A 19,731-nucleotide genomic window follows, 5' to 3' on the forward strand; every position below is an offset into this window, starting at 1 on the left:
GGAGAGTGCTCTCCTCATGTGTCCTACTATCAGTAGAAAAACTAAAGATAGTAAGCTATCAACAAATTTACTTGCATGAATTGAGCAGACTCACAAAAGGTTAAAATAAACATTTGCTTTTTATTATCCTAGACTCAAGATATCATATACTGTTGTCAGTTATTCTGGTGTCTATATCTCTAATCAAAGTGAAAGAAAAATCTTAGACTCATAACCTACTACATTCTAGGAGGTAAGTCCTGTAAGTCATGGAAAAACAAACATGGGCTGAAAAGTTGGGAATACCAGAAGGGTTTGTAATAATACACAAATAAGGAAAATAACATGAGATCAGGATGACTAAATACAGAGTTGGGGCCCACCACACAATGCCATGCATTTTTACTGTTCTGTTTTGTTTCGTTTTTCTAGAGACGGGGTCTCACTATGTTTTCCAGGCTGGTCTCGAACTCCTGGCCTTAAGTGATTCTCCTCCTTTGGCCCCCACAAAGTGCTGGGATTACAGGTGTAAGCTACCACGCCTGGCCTAATGCCGTGCATTTTTTAAGTGAATCCCTTCTGAGTAATTAGTCTGTGTGTTGATTTTAAATTCTATGAATAAACAGGATCCAGTCTCAATATCTCATCTCCATTGAGGCACCAAGAAGCTGGGGCTCCCTGAGAGCTACCCCAGAGCGGGTTTCCCGCCTGACATTTAAATCTCTTGTCTCCGTCACCACAGGTCCTGGCCGGCCAGGCGTTCCCGACGCGGAGATAAGAGAGGGCGAGGGGCTGAGCGTGTGCGGGGCTGGGTGCGGGGCTGGCGAGGCCGCACCTACCCATGCAGTTCTTCATCATCATGACGCCGCTCTCGTAGCCTTCGAAGCACTCACACTCGAAGCTGCCGGGCGTGTTGACGCAGACTCCGCTGCCGCACAGGTCGGGGGAAATCCTGCACTCGTCGATGTCTAATTCGCGGGGTTTAAAAGAAATAAAAAATAGAATGAGATGGCTGTGGCCTTCCACGAGAAGGCGGCACGCATGCGAAGCGCTGGGGGATCGGCGGCTCAGCACGAGACGGAGGGCACAGGGCCTTAGGCACACTCCTTTCCCCAACTGCCAAACCGCCACAGCCAACGGCAGGCGCTGCCTTCTTGCCTTTAAGACTTCTACATTGCGGATTCCTCTGTGGCTTAGAAATGGTAAGAGAACGATGAAATCGGCAACGGGGGCACGTGCCGAATGAGGCAGCTGCCAGTGAGCCTGCAGTGCGCAGGCGCAGCGAAGACCACGCCGCCCGCCCCCGGCCACGCCGCCCCGCCCCCGGCCACTCTGCCCCGCCCCCGGCCACACCGCCCCGTCCCCGGCCACTCCGCCCCGCCCCCGGCCACACCGCCCCGTCCCCGGCCACTCTGCCCCGCCCCCGCCACGCCGTCCCGCCCCCGGCCACGCCGCCCCGCCCCCGGCCACACCGCCCCGCCCCCGGCCACTCCGCCCCGCCCCCGGCCACTCCGCCCCGCCCCCGCCCACTCTGCCCCGCCCCCGCCACGCCGCCCCGCCCCCGGCCACGCCGCCCCGCCCCCGGCCACGCCGCCCCATCCCCGGCCACTCCGCCCCGCCCCCGGCCACACCGCCCCGCCCCCGGCCACACCGCCCCGTCCCCGGCCACTCTGCCCCGCCCCCGCCACGCCGTCCCGCCCCCGGCCACGCCGCCCCGCCCCCGGCCACGCCGCCCCGCCCCCGGCCACTCTGCCCCGCTCCCGCCACGCCGTCCCGCCCCCGGCCCCGCGGCCCCGCCCCCGGCCACACCGCCCCGCCCCCGGCCACACCGCCCCGTCCCCGGCCACTCTGCCCCGCCCCCGCCACGCCGTCCCGCCCCCGGCCACGCCGCCCCGCCCCCGGCCACGCCGCCCCGTCCCCGGCCACTCTGCCCCGCTCCCGCCACGCCGTCCCGCCCCCGGCCCCGCGGCCCCGCCCCCGGCCACGCCGCCCCGCCCCCGGCCACGCCACCTAGGTGGCGTGCCGAGGCCGGGCCTGCCTCCGACGGGCGCACGCGGAGCGAAGGCCACGTGGGGATGCCTTCCGGACGCCGCCCGCCCGGCCACGCAGCCCGGGGGCCACCTCGGCGGGCGCGGCCACCGCGCAGACAGGCGCTGACCGTGAGCCAGAGCGCAGGCGCACGGCAGGGCCGCGAGTACGCCCCACCTGTGTTTCTGTGTCACATTCAGGGGTGAAGAGCTTACTAATCTATTTTTTTTTTAAATAAGGAAAAGTGGTGTGTGTTTGTCACTTTTTATATATTACAGTAAAAAAGAATCTTCAATAACGGCATATATATTCTCAAAAACAGTATTCTCTAAGAAATCTCTCCCATGCCTAAAACTGGGATTTTTCAATAAATATTTTTCAATAGAGGAGTTATATTTATATAAACTATATTTGAGAACATATAACCTATAAAAATATTTTTAGTTTAGAAATTAAAAATCTTAAATTTAAAAATTTACCAGAGTGAGGAAAAATATTTCTGTCACTATCTCTTTATCTTGATTAATTTAATTTTTCTATTTTTCTATTATAGGATTTAGTCACTGAATAACTTGTGCATGTTCTCTTAGGGGCCTCAGTGTTTTCTCCCAGTTTTATGTCTTTCTCTATTAATTCTCCAATTACAGCACATATGGAAAAAATGTGAGCACTTTCTTTTAAACAAACATCTTTTTTTTTATTTTAGCGTATTATGGGGGTACAAGTGTTAAGGTTACATATATTGCCCATGCCCCCTTCCCCCTCAAGTAAGAGCCTCAAGCGTGTCCATCCCCCAAACGTTGCACATCTTACTCGTTGTGGTTGTATACACCCATCCCCTCCTCCCCCCTCCCACCCTCCCGACACCAGATGAATGTTACTCCTATATGTCCACTTAGGTATTGATCCATTAATACCAATTTGCTGGTGAGTACATGTGGTGCTGGTTTTTCCATTCTTGAAATACTTCACTTAGTAGAATGGGTTCCAGCTGTATCCAGGAATATACAAGAGGTGCTATATCACCATTGTTTCTTAAAGCTGAGTAGTATTCCATGGTATACATATACCACATTTTATTAATCCACTAATGAATTGATGGGCACTTGGCTTGTTTCCACAGCTTTGCAATTATGAATTGTGCTGCTATAGACATTCGAGTGCAGGTGTCTTTTTCATAAAGTGACTTTTGATCTTTTGGGTAGATGCCCAGTAGCAGAATTGCTAGATCAAATGGTAGATCTACTAGTATCGCTTTTTAAACAAACATCTTAATGGAATTCATTGATTCGAGTAAGCAGCTAATGGTACGCACATTAATTCCTACTATCTATCTATCTCAGAACTGCTGGTAAGAGCCACACGAGGTTCACAGAATGAGTCTTATGGTGCAGCCAGGCTGGCTTGTGGCTAGCGTGATGTAGTGTGAGCTTCACTGTGTCGAGTGCGTGCTCTAGGACCAGATGCCTGGGTGCAATCTCAGTCTGCCATCTGCGTATAGGGCCTTCGGAAGATCATTTAACTTCTCTTTGCTTCAATTTTCTTCTCTGTGATAGAGCCCACATCACAGAATTAAGTGAACCAATATTTGCTAGGTGCAGAGAACCGTGCTTGTCTCCTAGAAAGTGTGACATGTATGCTAGGTATTCTCTGCTAAGAATTGGTATTTTGGAAAGGGTGGCCTTCGAACTTGTCCTTGAAGGCTGTATTGAAATGTCAACTTACAGGTGTAGAATACACAGAGAGGCAAGAGGTAAATTACGTGCACAGGTGAAGAGAAGCAATGCATCTCAGAGAGTAGGCAATCACAAAGTGCAGAGTGGCCTCACTGGGGAGTGAGTGCAGGTGGGCGGGGGACCCAAGGGTGCCCAGGAGGGAGGCGGATGCTGGCCTCCCACGTTGTGAAGAATGGGAGCCAACAGTTTTCCACAGAACTTCACACTGCATCCCAAACAATGCAGCACTGTCAACAAATCTCTCTCTTTTACAGCTAAAGAAGGACAGTGTTAAGTGACTTGGCTAAGTTCACACCAAAAATAAGAGGTGGAGTCAGAACAGAAAGAACCCTGAGCTTCTTTGCCCAGGCCTAGGACTGCTTGAGTCAATGGGGGTTGTTTTCTGGGAGGCCACACAATGTAAGCCCTGCTTGAGGATGATAAGCACGGTGGTGATGACAATGAAGGATGGGACTGTGGAGACTTAACAGGCTGGAAGGTCTCGGAGGTGTCTGCAATTTAGCAGATAATGTGATATGTCACCCAGGTCCCCCCTCAGGAAGGAAGGACTCCCTCCTTCTTCTCCCTCAGCTGTTGACAGTGTTGCTGGCAGAGCCCCACAGGCCACCTGTCCTAAGAGGACCTCTTCTCCCCTCCTCTGCACAGCTGCATCCCATCATTGGTCACGCAGGTAGATAACTGCCTGGCCCTACTCAAGACAGCCCTGCTGGCATGGGCTGAGGACATCAGTGGGCATACATCGCAGCCCAACTTCTCCCTCTGCCCACTCTGCTTCTTTTCCTTCCCTTCTGAGGGTATGATCCCAAGAGGAACCCTAATAACCTTCTGCATGCTCACCTCTGCCTCAGAGCCTGTGTCCTAAGGAGCTTAACTTGCATTTGTGTCTGGCAGAGACATACCATAGGTCCCTGAAATAGCCATTTTGATGGAAGAATCTGCATAATTTTTTCACTTGTCCGTTAGGAGAGGGAGATGTCAAAATTAAACTGGGAGGTTTCAATCCTGAGCAAATTTATACTAATAGTATAAGTAGGTAAGTCCCTAGTAGGAGGAAGTCCATGGGGGTGGTAGGGGTGGGGAGTTGGGACAAAAGGGAACTAAAAGAAAGAGAAACTGTCCAGATATAAGTTAGAAATGTGGGAATGCCACTGAGGAAGAGTAGAGGGGCAGATGGTGAGAGACAGCACCTGGGAAGCAGCTCAGTAGAGGCCATCCCTGAAGTCCTAAAGCTAGACCAAACACTGAGAGGCAGACAGGGCAGTGGACTTTGGCAAACACCCAAGGAGAAGAGGCAAGAAGAATCTATAAAGCTCAGAGAGGAAGCACCGTAGGCACAGAAGGACGACTGAGGCATGAAGTACCATGAAAACTCAGAGAAAAGAAAATCTGAAGGAGGCGTTTATGCAGCAGAGAGATTCAGGAGAATATGTACCAAAAGAAAGTTGTTTTTTTCTTATCTTGACAAAGATGTTTTGCAAGCATATGCGGGAGGGGGAGGAAGAGAGGGAGAGATGGAGAGAGAGGGAAGGAGGGAGGGAGGGAGGGAGAGAGAGGGAGGGAGGGAGGGAGGGAGAGAGAGGGAGGGAGAGGGAGAGAGGGGGAGAGAGAGAGAGAGAGAGAGAGAGAGAGAGAGAGAGAGAGAGAGAGAGAGAGAGAGAGAGAGAGAGAGAGAGACCCCGCTGAGATGACCCCTGCAGCAGGAGAAGGAGGCTGAGAGGGAGGAGGTAATAAAAACGGAGGGGGGGGCATCATGTCTCATCCTCTGGCTGGAGGAGGGAAAGATTTTATCACCAGAGAGGAGGCTGTGTGAGAAGAAGACTGGTGATGGGAGCCCCAGGCAGCTGTCCATAGACTGTGCCCAGCAAGCACAGCAGCCAGGGTGGTGAAGGCAGGCGTGAGGGGCTGACGTGCTGGGACTGGCACGGGCACAGGCACGGGCAGAGCAGAAGACCAGACAGATGGCTATGAAATGCTTGGGAAGCAGGGGAAGGAGCCAGGAGAGACAGTCCCATGGGATCATGAAGGAGCAGGTAGGAGGGTGGGAGACGAAGGGAAATTCTAAAGAGAGTATGAATAAGGACAGTTCTAGAGCGACATCTTGGAAACGCAGTTCAAGCGTTTGGAATAATTTGTTATATTATCTAATAAGGAAATTTGAAATTTCGTATCTTTTCAAACTCAAGAGAATGGGTATGGATATGGATGGTGACAGAAGCCTAGTTATTAAGAATCCTGTTTAGGGGGATTGTCAAAAATGGCGGACTAGGGATGACCTCCTGGCTCTCTGCTCTTGGAGTGGGAGGTGGAGAAGGCAACCCGAATCACTCGAGTGGGTAGTTCTCCTACAGGATCAGCTTCACGGAATTGCAGGGAAGCTTCGAGGGGCAGCAGTGCCAGGAAAAGGAGGAAAGTTACTCAGTGGATTTGCTGTGAAGTTCCGAGAATCTGAGCGGTACTGCGGGGATTGGAGTGTAAACTGGCCATGCTCAGAGGCAGCCAAAGGGCTGTGTGATCCTTCCCACAGGGGGACGACTTCTCCTTCACCAACCTCCACACCCACGCAAGCAGGGAAGTTCCTGAAGACAGCGTGAAGAGGTAACATGGACAGGCAGGCAGGTCAAAGAGGAGGCAGGAGCGGAAAATAATTTGAAATCTCCAGGGCACGCTGTAAGGTTGCCTTTGCTGAGAGAGCTATAAACACCAGCAGCTTATGCCTCGCTTGTGAAGGGACAGAAAAGAGAGACAGATTGCTCATTTGACTGAATTGCCTGGTGGACTTGGGCGGTGGCCCAAGTGCTCTGAGGGAGGGAGCGGAAGAGGGGGTGAGAGCCATCCTCTGGGACCCTCCCCAGGGGTCTCCAGTGCCCGAAGCCCCGCGGCCACCAGGAACATGCGGAGAGTTTTCGCCCCTCTGCAGAACTTGTCTGGTTCCCAGGCACCTGAGCTCTGCTGGTGAAGGGACAGAGGGCAGGGTGAGAGGCATCCTCCGCGGACCCTCCCCAGAGTTCTCCAGCGGCCCACACCCCGCTGCTGGGGAAGGATACATGCGGATAATTTCCACCCCTCCGCGAAACTTGTCCACAGACCCCAACCACTTCAGCTCTGCCAGTGAAAGGGCAGAAGGGGGGTGAAAACCATCCTCCATGGACCCTCCCCAAGGGTTTCCAGCGGCCCAAGACCCACCACCGGGGCGCAGAAAGTTTTCATCCCTCAGCAGAACTTGTCTATGGACCCCAGCTGCTTGAGCTCTACCAGGGAAGGGGCGGAAGAGGGGTCTAGTGCCATCCTCCGTGGATCCTCCCCAGGAGTTTGCAGTGGCTAAAGCTCCACTGGTGACACAGAAAAGGGATAGTCTTCACCCCTCAGTGGAGATTCTCAGTGGTCCCTGGCAGCTCAACCACCACTGATTTTAGCTCATAATCCATTCCCTGAATCTCTGATCCTCAATAAAGCGTCCAGATGAAAGAGAACCAGCGAAAGTTTACAGGAAACATGAAGGACCAGAGAGAAAAGTCACCTCCAAAGCAAAACACTCATGTTCCATCATCTGACACCAACTTACATGATATGAGTAAACTGACAGAGGAAGACTTCTGAATATGGACTGCTATAAAACTAAATGGAATTGAAGAGAAAATAGAATCACAACATAAAGAAACTACAAGAACAATACAGGAAATGAATGAAAGATTCTCCAAAAAATTGAGACTATCAAGAAAAACCAAACAGAAATTCTGGCAATGAAGGAAACAATTAAGGATCTCCATAATTCAGTGGAAAGCCCAAAGAACAGGATGGACCATGCAGAAGAAAGAATCTCAGAACTTGAAGATTATGCCTATGCTCTAAACAAATCAGAGGAAGAAAGGAAACACAGAAACAAGACCAAAGTTTACAGGAAGTGTGGGATTATGTTAAAAAACCAAATATTAGATTGATTGGGATTCGGAAGGGGAAGAGGAACATTCTCAAGGGCTGGAAAATTTATTTGATGGAATACTGGAGGAAAATATGCCAGGCCTGGCCAGAAATCTTGATATCCAAATACAAGAAGCACACAGAACCCCTAGGAGATTCAATGTGAAAAGGCAATCACCTCGCCACGTGGTTTTTAGGCTGACCAAAGTAAACGTGAAAGAAACAATTCTCCAGGCAACGAGATAAAAGCAGCAAATGACTTACAAAGGTAAGCCTATCAGACTAACAGCAGACTTCTCATCTGAAACTTTACAAGCCAGGAGGGATTGGGTGCATATCCTTAATCTACTAAAACAGAACAAAGCCCAACCTAGAATTCTTTATCTGGCAAAATTAAGTTTCATCTATGAGGGAGAAATAAAGTCCTTCTCAGACAAACAATCACTGAAGGAATTTGCAAAGACCAAACCATCCCTACAGGCAGTTCTTAGACCTACATTTCTAACCGAACTGGCCAGTAGACACTTCTCAAAGTGAAATCATCAAAGAATTAAAGTTTAGATCTCGAACTAAATGATGGCTCAAGGAATAAAACAAAGCAACAAGACTCTACCCAACAATATGAATGGTAAACTTCCTCCAATTTCAATCCTTTCAATAAATGTAAATGGCTTAAATGGTCCTCTGAAGAGACATACACTGGCAGAGTGGATAAAAATTCACAAGCCTAGCATCTGCTGTCTACAGGAAACACATCTAACCCACAATGATGCCCGCCAGCTGAAGGCCACGGATGGAAAACTATCATCCAGTCAAACAAAGGTCAAAAGAAAGCTGGAGTAGCTATACTATTTGCAGATAATATAAGCTTTAAAATAGCAAAAGTAAAAAAGGATAAAGATGGCCATTACATAATTGTGAAAGGGAAGATCCAACAAGAAGATTTAACAATTCTTAATATCTATGCACCCAATACAGGAGCTCCCAATTACTTAAAGCAAATCTTGTCAAATATAAACACCTTATTACATAACACTACCATAGTAGCAGGGGACTTCAACACTCCATTGAATGATCTGGATAGATCCTCCAAACAGAAAATAAGCAAAGAAATAATGGACCTGAATAAAGCCCTTGATCAAAAAGATCTGACAGATCTCTACAGAGCATTCCATCCAAACAAAGTTGAATTTATATTCTTTTCAGCAGCCCATGGATCCTACTCCAAAATGATCACATCCTAGGCCGCAAATCAGATCTCAAAAAATTCAACAAAATAGAAATTATACCTTGTATCTTCTGTGACCATAATGGTATAAAATTACAGTTCAATTCCTATAGAAACACTCAACCTCTCACAAAATCATGGAAACTAAACAATCTATTATTGAAAAATTATTGGGTAAAGGAAGAAATTCAGAGGGAAATCAAGAATTTCTTAAAACAAAATGATAACGGTGATACCTCTTACCAAAAACCTGTGGGATACAGCAAAAGCTTACCTGAGACAAAAACTAATAGCAATTAACACTCACATCCAAAAAACAGAAAGCTTAGATACTGACAACCTAATGAATAAGCTCAAGGAATAGGAAAAAGAAGAGCAAACAATTTCCATTCCTAATAGAAGAAAAGAAATAACAAAGATCAAAGCAGAACTGAATGAAATGGAGATCAAGAGAACTATCCTAAAAATCAACAAAACCAGAAGTTGGTTTTTTGAAAAGATAAACAAAATCGATGGCCCTCTTGCTAGACTGACAAGGACCCAAAGGGAAAGGACTGTAATAAACTCAATAAGAAATGAAAAAGGAGAGATCACAACAGATACCAAAGAAATACAAAATATTATATTTGACTATTATAAAAAACTATATGCCCCAAAACTACAGAACGAAGATGAAATGGACAAATTCTTGGATTCATACAACCTCCCTAAGATCACGCAGGAGGCAACAGAATTCCTAAACAGACCAATCTCAAGGTCAGAAATTGAAGCAGTAATTAAAAACCTGTCCAAACGGAAAAGCCCTGGGCCAGATGGCTACACTTCAGAGTTCTACCAAACATACAAAGATGAACTCATACCTATACTACAGAAACTATTCCACACTATTGAGAAGGATGGTACCCTTCCTAACTCATTCTATGAAGCCAATATCACCTTGATACCAAATCCAGGAAAGGACACAACAAAAAAAGAAAATTACAGACCAATATCCCTTATGAATACAGATGCAAAAATCCTAAATAAAATTTTAGCGAATAGAATTCAGCAGCACATCAAAAAAATAATTCACCATGACCAGGTGGGCTTTATTCCAGAGATGCAAGGATGGTTCAACATATGCAAGTCTATAAATGCAATTCACTTCATAAACAAAATCAAGAACAAAGACCAAATGATTCTGTCAACAGATGCAGAAAATCATTTGACAAAGTCCAACACACCTTTATGATAAAAACTCTTAACAAAATAGGCATAGATGGCTCATACCTTAAACTTATCAAATCCATCTATGACAAACCCACTGCTAATATCATTCTAAATGGGGAAACATTGAAACCTTTCCCCCTACGATCCTGAACTAGACAAGGATGCCCACTATCTCCTCTCGTATTCAACATAGTGCTTGTGATAGCAATCAGGCAGGAGAGGGGTATCAAGGGCATTCAAGCGGGGGCAGATGAAATCAAACTCTCGCTCTTCACCAATGATATCATATTATTCTTAGAAAACCCCAGGGACTCTTCCAAGAGATTCCTAGACTTGATAACTGAATTTGGTAAAGTTTCAGGTTATAAAATCAATATACACAAATCAGAAGCATTCATATGTGCCAAGAACCATCAAGCAGAAACTAAAATAAAAAAGGCAATACCCTTTACTATAGCCCCAAAGAAAATTAAATATCTAGGAGTATACTTAACGAAAGATACAAAAGATTTATACAAGGAGAACTATGAAACACTAAAAAAAGAAATTGCAGAAGATTTAAACAGATGGAAAAATCTACCTTGTTCATGGATTGGTAGAATCAATATAGTTAAAATGTCAATATTACCTAAAGTGATCTATAGAATCAATGCAATCCCTATCAAAATACCATCAGAATTCTTTACAGATGTAGAAAAAATAATTCTTCACTTTGTATGGAACCAGAAAAAACCTCGTATAGCCAAAGCAATCTTAAATAAAAAGAACTGGGAGGCATCAGTCTACTTGACCTCAAGCTGCACTATAAAGCAATAATAGTTAAATCAGCCTGGTACTGGCACAAGAACAGAAGCATAGATATCTGGAATAGATCTGAGATACCAGAGATGAAACCATCAGTATACGGTAACCTAATCTTTGACAAAGCTGACAAAAACATACATTGGGGAAAAGAATCTCTCTTCAATGAATGGTGCTGGGAAAACTGGTTAGCTACATGCAGAAGAGCAAATCAGGATCCCTACCTCTCACCTCTCACAAAAATTCACTCAAGAAGGATAACAGACTTAAACTTAAGACATGAAACCTTAAGAATCCTGGAAGAAGATGTTGGGAAAACCCTATTAGACATTGGCCTAGGCAAAGAATTTTTGAGGAAAACCCCCAAGGCAATCACTGCAGCATCAAAAATAAACAAATGGGATCTGATCAAATTAAAAAGTTTCTGCACAGCCAAGGAAACCATCAGTAGAGCAAATAGACAACCCACAGAGTGGGAGAAAATATTTGCTCTCTACACCTCTGATGAAGGTCTAATAACAAGAATCTATCTGGAACTTAAAAGAATTAACAAGAAAAAAAATCAAACAATCCCATCAAGAAATGGGCGACAGAAATGAAAAGAAACTTCTCCAAAGAAGACAGAATAATGGCCTGCAAACATATAAAAAACTGCTCAACTTCTGTAATTATTAGAGAAATGCAAATCAAAACCACAATGAGATACCACCTAACCCCAGTGAGAATGGCCTATATCAAGAAATCCCAAAACAACAAATGCTGGCGAGGATATGGAGAGACAGGAACACTCCTACACTGCTGGTGGGACTGCAAGTTAGTGCAACCTTTGTGGAAAAGAATTTGGAGATACCTCAAACAGCTAGAAATAGAAATACCATTCGACCCTGCAATTGCATTGTTGGACATCTATCTACCCCAAAGAGCATAAGACATTCTATTATAAAGACGTGCACTCGAATGTTTATAGCAGCACAATTCACTATTGCAAGGTCATGGAAACAACCCAAGTGCCCGTCAATTCATGAGTGGATAATTAAAATGTGATATATGCTCACAATGGAATATTACTCAATCCTAAGAAATGATGGTGAGCTAGCACCGTTTATGTTATCCTGGATTAAGCTTAAGCTCGTTATCCAAAGTGAGGCGACACAAGACATGGAAAATGGACCCCACATCTACTCACCATCAAATTGGTACTGACTGATTAAAACTATGGTTTTCAAATGGTGGCAATGCTCACCAGGGATTCGGGGCGGGGGGTGACCCAATCTTAGGGATGTGGCAAGCACTTCGGAGGGGAAGGGCATAAATCTAACCATTCTTAGGGAGAGCCAAAGATATACAATGTAACCAAAATATCAAAAAGACCCACTTTTTATCGGGTGGTGGGCAGGCGGGAGGGGGGAGGAGGAAAGGGGTGTATGCTTTCATAACGTGTGTGGTGCACATCACCAGGGGATTGGACACATCGGGGGGAGGGAGGGGAGGCAGGTGCAATATTTGTACCTCCATAATATGATGAAATAAAAGGAAAAAAAATCTTGTTTATAGATGAAAAAAATAAGTCATAATTTCTCTTACAAACTTTACAATCTTTAACAGTATACTTCTCAAGTTATGTAACTGTTGTGGATTTAATGGCCATATTTTTTAGTACTCCTATGTTTTGAAAATCATATTTTTATGCCATTCTTGTAAGAAATATAGCATTTTTATGCTATTTTGCAGCTCTCTCACAAGAAGTTTATTTGGAGAACTGATTTAAGTGTATGGACAGGAAATAAAAATAAAAACTTACGTTCTCAGCCAGGGTTTCCCAAATAAACACCAGAATCATCTTACCTGTGCAGTTTCTTTCCTCCATGTCTAGAGCAAAGCCACTATTGCAACGGCACTTGAAACTTCCGATGGTATTTCTGCACTTTCCATAGGTACACATTCCTGGAAATGCTTTGCATTCATTGATATCTAGAAGTAGAATAAAGCCAAAGCACTAAGCTGGCTGAGATGCAAGAGTAGGCTCATCACTTTAATTAACTAATGATGGGAAATAACACACTTAATAAATGAAGGGTATCAAATTTTCCAGTAATCATATTGATACCACACAAAAAGTTTCAACTGTGAGAAAGATTCTACATTCTCAATAAAAGAGCTGTGATCCCTTTATTTCTTCCCATTTGTTTTGTAAAGGCTAGTGGCCATGGAGAACATATTGCTAGCAGGCCCTCAAACTATGGCCCGCGGACCACATGCAGGCCGCCTAGCTCATTTATTGCACCCGCCAGGTGCTTTTGCTGCTGCTGCCTGTCCTGCTTAGCAGCCAACTCATCCCGGGCCCACAGTGAGCACTCTCCAAAGGTCTGAGGACAATGGACTGGCCCCCTGTTTAAAAAGTTTGAGGACCCCTGCTATAGAGGTAGTTATCGGGGCTACATCTCAGGTTGTATGAAGGAAAGCAGAGGAAGGAACAGTAGAAGAGCAGATTAACAGTCTGTTTTATATCTTCACTTTAATATTGTCTTACATATTCATACTCTTGGGCCATAAGGATGGCGACAAAACATGTTTACTCAAGAAAATAAACTGGGAAATTAAAGGTTTAAAGCAAAAGCAATTCTCAGAGAATGCGGAAGGTGTCTCCTTGGTGCAGAGGGTCCAAGTTCCGTGGGCAGTTACCTTTGTAAAACGGCCGCCCAGTGAGAACATCCCCTCTGTTAGCAAAGCCAGGTCCCCGGGGGCACAGAGTCTCATGCTCCTTGGTGCCAGGTGTGGGGCATTCCTCACACTCGGTGCCCCAAGCCGCCCCGACGGCACAGCAGCAGGCGTCCATGCGGAATCTTCCAGGAACAGGGTGGATGCATTCATCTTCGTCCCACTTCAGGTAACACTGCTCCATGCGGATATCTGCACCGGGAGCGAAGTCACAGTGTGAGAGTGAGTGGACGCGCGCGCTGGACATCCTCACACGGAGCGTCTGCTCAGCACAGGCGTGGTGCTGGCTGGATGTGCCCTGGTGGGCAAGACACAGCGCTGGCCCTGGCATGGACTCCACAACAACAGTCATTTAAGGGAACAAAGTGGGAGTTCCCTCGGTGTTACTTAATTCTCACCAGAAACAGGAAGGAGAGGAGAGGCCCTCTCATGACATGACTGCTTCAAGTCATCCATCGCCTGTGACCCCTTTTCTGTATTGCTTACTTCAAAAAGAGTAGAATGATTTTAGTGATAGATTCTTCTTTTACACTAAATTGCTTAAAGTGGGTTTCAAGCAGCCCTGCCAAATCCTAGTCATAAATAGTAGATGATCAGCTGTAATCTAGTGGCCAATTTGGTACAACTATTAAAACTGCTTTACAAAAGGAAAAATGTTATTATTGCATTTTTAAGTTTTTTCTTTCTGCCAAATTTACCTTTTGCATCATGGTTTTTCCCTGGATTATTTGAAGTTTCCCTATTAAGGGGCCAATTATTTGTTTTAATGTCACATTTTCCTTTAAACTTCAAAACATACCAACATTTCTGTGCTTAGCCTGTGCTAGCCAGGACCCTAGAACATAGGCAGTCACAAAATAAGGCAGACCAGCATGATTTCTAAATAATGTGTTCATCTGTTGGCCAACAGACTTGTTTTCAAACTCATCAAGCATCTTGCTGTTTAATTTACACATGTTGATGATGAGTTCAGAAATAATTTTTCTTAATTATATAACATGATTTATTTGATAAGAGCACTTTATTACATTAAATCCTTTTTAGAACCTGAAAACTCTTTAACAGAGGGAAAGAGATTTCTGATGGAAATGTATACATAAACAAATTAATATGTTTACTATTTTAGTTACAACCAATACTGATTCTTTCAAGTTATAAACCAAATGTAACATCAACTTTAGCAACTGCCTTTAAGCCTAGAGTTAAAGCCTAGAGTTATATACATTTCTAAGTACTGTAATTAAAATTTCCTGTTTTTAGAGAAAAAATAACTGTGGCAAATTTTTATTTGATTCAGTAGAATGAATATAGGTATTCACAGAAGGTGATTCTCCTTTCTATGTGTATGTACACTAACCCTAACCAGAAAGCCACATTCTTTGCCAGTATGAAGTGTGACAATAATCTAGGGCCTGAGAACTCTGGTCTAAGTAACACTGTTTCTGGGGTCACTGAAGTAATTTGCTCAAGAGTCATTCTGGGATAAATTGGGGGTAGGGGGAATGCATTTGAACTAAGCATGTAAAAAGTTATAATACCCTGGAAAAGTAATCTTGTGTCTTTCCTACTGAGATTGATATCAATATTTACATCAGGAGTCAAACAGCCAGCACACTGGCCACGTGAGGCCTATAAATGCTTTGCCTGACTTGCACAGAAATTAAGATATGAATTTGGAAACCTTTGCATTGTACATGTACTGCACAGTTTGCTGCTGTCCCCATCACTTCATATTGTCACTTTCCTCATTTGCATGGCCTGTCTGGCTTCTGCAAGCCATTTGAGTTTGGGATCTCTGATTTAGATGCAGTTCTTTCAGAGCAATTCACCACAACTTTTGTTCTCAGAATATTTTACATTTTCATATGCCAACTGCTTCTTGAAACCTTCTCACAACCCCAGACAGAATGAATTAATGTAGCATAATTCAAGTAGTGACAAAAACATTTAACCAAAGTAGAAGGATGAAAAGTTCAATATATCCTTTTACAATATTACAAAGGCTTTAATTCTGAATGATGTTATTGGAAATTTATTTTGCTTACTGATAATTTACAATCAATAATATGTCTTCATATATTACATCCTTTGGTTACTGAAGGCTCCTTGATTTCATTAGTCATTTGGCATACTGATACTATTATTTTGTTATTTTCAAAAGTTATATAATTTTTTTCTAAACATTGTAGATAATTTTAAGATAATTTTTAAAATAATTAAAATCTGAAAAGAATTATCTTTTATTTTTATATTTTGGATATTATGCTTTCTAAATAATTTCATATGATTCTGTGGTCATGCTTTCTGTCCAGATTTAGATATGCTGTCAAAAGTTATAATAACTACATGGTATTGCAAACTTCTTTCCTTACCACTAATTTTTAAAAAATCACTTATATATTTAAACACTTTAAAGATCATTAAATATAATAGTACCTTTGCTAATGTTTTGTCTACATGCTTAAATATGACCCTATGTAAAGTTGTTTTACAAACAAAAAATTTATTGTTCCATAGCTTATTGAAAAAAATCCCTTTAAGTAAATGAAAAACTATTGTTTACATAGTTAAAAATTGATAGAAATTTCTTTTTCAATCATGAAATTCATGCCAATCAAATATGACACTGATAAAGGATGAGATCAAACTATCATCCCTATATTATGGTGTTGGAAGAATGACATTCCTCATTTTAGATTTTTAAAAAATAAAACATTAAGAAAACTTAAACTCTAAAGGTGATAAAGGAAGGATCGGGATTAATGTTTTCACACAGAAGACACAACTTTGCCCATGGCTTTTCCCCACTGTCGTAGGGGCACAGCTGCAATGAGCTGATAGATGTCAGCCTTTCAAATCCTATTCTCCAATTTTTCTTCTGTGTTCGAGCTATAGACAGTTTTCTTACACTGTCAACTCAGTGTGAAAGGCTGACCCTGCCACACCTATCTGATTAAAGAAATTGAAGCTTTTGAGATCAATTTTTGAGCAGTACCAACTTTATGTATTGAACAGACTTTATTTCACTTAAATACATTCATTTTTAGAGCATCCTCTGGTGATTTCCCCCAAAGTATCTCATTTAAAGCAAGTTTTTCCAAGTATAGGCTCAGTAGTTTTGGACTAACTGCCCAAAATGACAGGAAAATTCACAGCTTGTTGTTGCATACGTAATACAGGCAAAGGCTTGAGTCTTACCCAAGCACACACGGCCAGTTCCATCCAATGTGAGGCCTTCAGGGCACTCACAGTGAAAAGATCCTTTGCTGTTGACACAGCGTCCATTTGGGCAAACGCCAGGAAACACCTCACACTCATTAACATCTGCAGGGAAATGCAGCAAGCAGAGGGATAAAGATGTTACAAATAGAAAAAGCAGGTGTAGCTTTACTTCCTGTATAGCATATTCAATCTGCAATACAATGTGGATTATTACTTGAGTTAAGCAGAAATATTCCATAGCCCAGCCACCTGCTTTCCTGGGCACCAGCTGTGAAAATGACCGCAGCCTTGCCCGTCCATAAAACACAGCCCAGACGTTCCTCGCCAGCCGTTCTGGGCCTTAAAGGCTAGTCATGTGCTTATGAAATTTACACAACTGCATAAAGAGGAGAAATGGGAAATTCCAAACTGTTTTCTAAGAGTATTATGCTAAAGCATTTTTGATTAGTTTGAGCATGCCTATTGAAATTTCCAGGTGTTTGAAAATGAAAAATATCTCCAAAGTAGCACAGTGACTATTAATTTTATGTGCTGCTCTAAAGATTGACACTATCACTCCAGAATACACTCACCTTCACAAGTGACACCTTTAATCCTGGCAAACCCTCTTGGGCAAGCTGTGTCTGTAAGAAGAACAGGATACGTTTTTATTTGGTTATGAAAAAAAATACAAGTGTCTTGAGCTCAAGAAACAGTATAATGAAATCGAAATGGAACTAAATGAAAACCACAAGGCAGGGTTTTACAGCCCAAGGATTCAGCTGTTCTTATTTCAATTCAGCAGGGCACACAGCTTGCAGTGGTAACTCCATTGGTGTCGAGTCATATTGAGAGTCTCAAAATTTTTCCTATAATTCCTTTCTGGTCTCACATTGACAACTGAATTACCAGTAAACCAAATATTAAAGGGAAAGTCATCATGTCCTACAAGAACACATGCAAACAAGGATACTGGAGGGTACGGTTGTCTAGCGGATAGATTCTAGCTGATTCTTCTCTTTGTATAAAACACTTAGAAGGTCTGCTTACATTACTGGCATAAACCAAATACACGTTTCAAGAGGTGAAAATATTTAGCTAGAGAAGATAACATTTTAGTCAGGGTCAAGACCTTATGGCCAAGATTCTCACTAAGGAAACACAGAGTGAAGAAGGGGCCCTAGTTGAGGAGGAAGTTCTCCAACGAGCAGCCCGAACCCGGCCAGCCCCTACCGAGCTCGCAGCGCTCACAGGGGCTGCCCCAGGCGGCTCCGAGCGTGGCGCAGCACTCAGACTTCAACGTGGCCCCGTTAATGTTCACCTCGCAGCGGTTGTCCTGAATGTTGAGCCAACACGTCCCTTTCAGGCTGTCTGAGAAGGAATAACGAAGGGTGGGGACTTAACTATGTATACCAAAGCATGTTATGGTATTTAAAAAAAAAAACAAGAGGATGTTAAAAAATTTTTTTAACAGCTTATTCTTTGAACGTACTTCCATGTATTTGCATTCAGATATGGTATGTTATTAAGACCTGCATGTAAATCAAATATTGTACTATCTCTCTCTCTCTCTGTATATATATATATATATATATATATATATATATATATATCTCACATGATATGGTAATGAATACAATTGCGCCTATTGATATTCTAGGAGTAGTAGCTATTGTCCAATATTTTATGCTGGTACTTGGAAACACACTGCATTGCTATGATAAGACCATTAGATGTACAAAAATTTAGCCCAGAAGGGCTAAGCTGATAGCTGCTATGCTCATCATTTAGTTCTAACTTCCCCCACCTGACTGGCACCACTGCTGTACAAGGCTGGTTGGCGAGAGTTTATGGGGGTCAAGTAAGCCAGTCTGTTGCTGGCTTTTGACAACAGTGCACTGTTTCTGTTTGAAGCAGAATTTGTGAATACAGCTTGACAGTATTTTTTAATTCTGTCTGCTTAATAGCCCATCATGTCAAAGAAGACCAAGAGAACACTGAAGGAAGAAAACAGATTTTTTAATGAGGAGTGGGAATTGCAACATTATCTTGTTTCCACTAAAGATAAGATGATTTGCTTGCTTTGTGATACTACTATCAACATTAAAGAAATTCATTGCTCATCAACATTAAAACACTAATAAGGACCATAAACATTTTAAGTTAGAGGGAGAGGTGCAAAAAGTTGTATTGCAGAAATCAAAAGATGACAAGCAAAAGCAAAGACAATTCTTTCAAGCAGCAATAAGACCTGGAAATAACGCCACTGAAGCAACTTATAAAGTAGCTTATATACTTGGGAGAAAAAGGAAGCCATTCAGCGATGTAGAAATTGTGAAAGAATGCACTGTCCAAGTTGTAGGATGCTTAGACCCTGATAACATTTCAAAGCACAAACAACTGCCTATTTCAAGGAGAACCATAACTAACTGGCAGCATAAATTAGCCTTCAACTTAACAGAACAACTTCATGCAATACTTCAAAAGGAAAATATATATTATTCAATCACTTTGGATAAATCAATTGATACTACTGACTCAGCACAGGTTTTATATTTCATTTGGGTTGTAACAGAAGATTTTCTTTGCTACAAAGAGTTACTTGTTTTGGGCACTTTTGCGAACAGAACATAAGGAATAGATATTTTCAACAACGTTCAAGATAAATGTCATGAAGGTGGACTGAATTTGGTAAATTTAATGAGTGTATGTACACTCATTATGGTGCACCTTCCATGATAGGAAAACATGGAGGGTTTAATACACAGATTAAAAATGGTATTAATAGATCCAGATGCTCCCATTTCTTTTCATCGTATGTCGTATAAGCAAAATCTCTGTGCTAAAGCTACTATTTTAAATGACACTTTCCAATGACTTTTAAGTACCGTTAACTATATTCATGCAAATGCA

The 19,731-nt window shown here is 43.3% G+C and overlaps 1 protein-coding gene across 1 annotated transcript in view; it reads right to left on the reverse strand.

Moving 5' to 3' along the window:
• Nucleotides 1-19,731, reverse strand: part of FBN2 (fibrillin 2) — a 284,415-nt gene that overhangs the window by 72,860 nt on the left and 191,824 nt on the right. Inside the window, exons 21-26 of the mRNA XM_076008344.1 lie at nt 18,052-18,189; nt 17,412-17,462; nt 16,816-16,941; nt 13,582-13,809; nt 12,745-12,870; nt 819-947 (exon numbers count right to left, since the gene is read on the reverse strand). Coding sequence (XP_075864459.1) covers nt 819-947; nt 12,745-12,870; nt 13,582-13,809; nt 16,816-16,941; nt 17,412-17,462; nt 18,052-18,189 — 798 coding nt within the window. The remainder of the gene's footprint in view (nt 1-818; nt 948-12,744; nt 12,871-13,581; nt 13,810-16,815; nt 16,942-17,411; nt 17,463-18,051; nt 18,190-19,731) is intronic.

This window comes from Microcebus murinus, chromosome 11, assembly GCF_040939455.1.
Source record: "Microcebus murinus isolate Inina chromosome 11, M.murinus_Inina_mat1.0, whole genome shotgun sequence".
In the NCBI taxonomy this organism is placed as follows: domain Eukaryota; kingdom Metazoa; phylum Chordata; class Mammalia; order Primates; family Cheirogaleidae; genus Microcebus; species Microcebus murinus.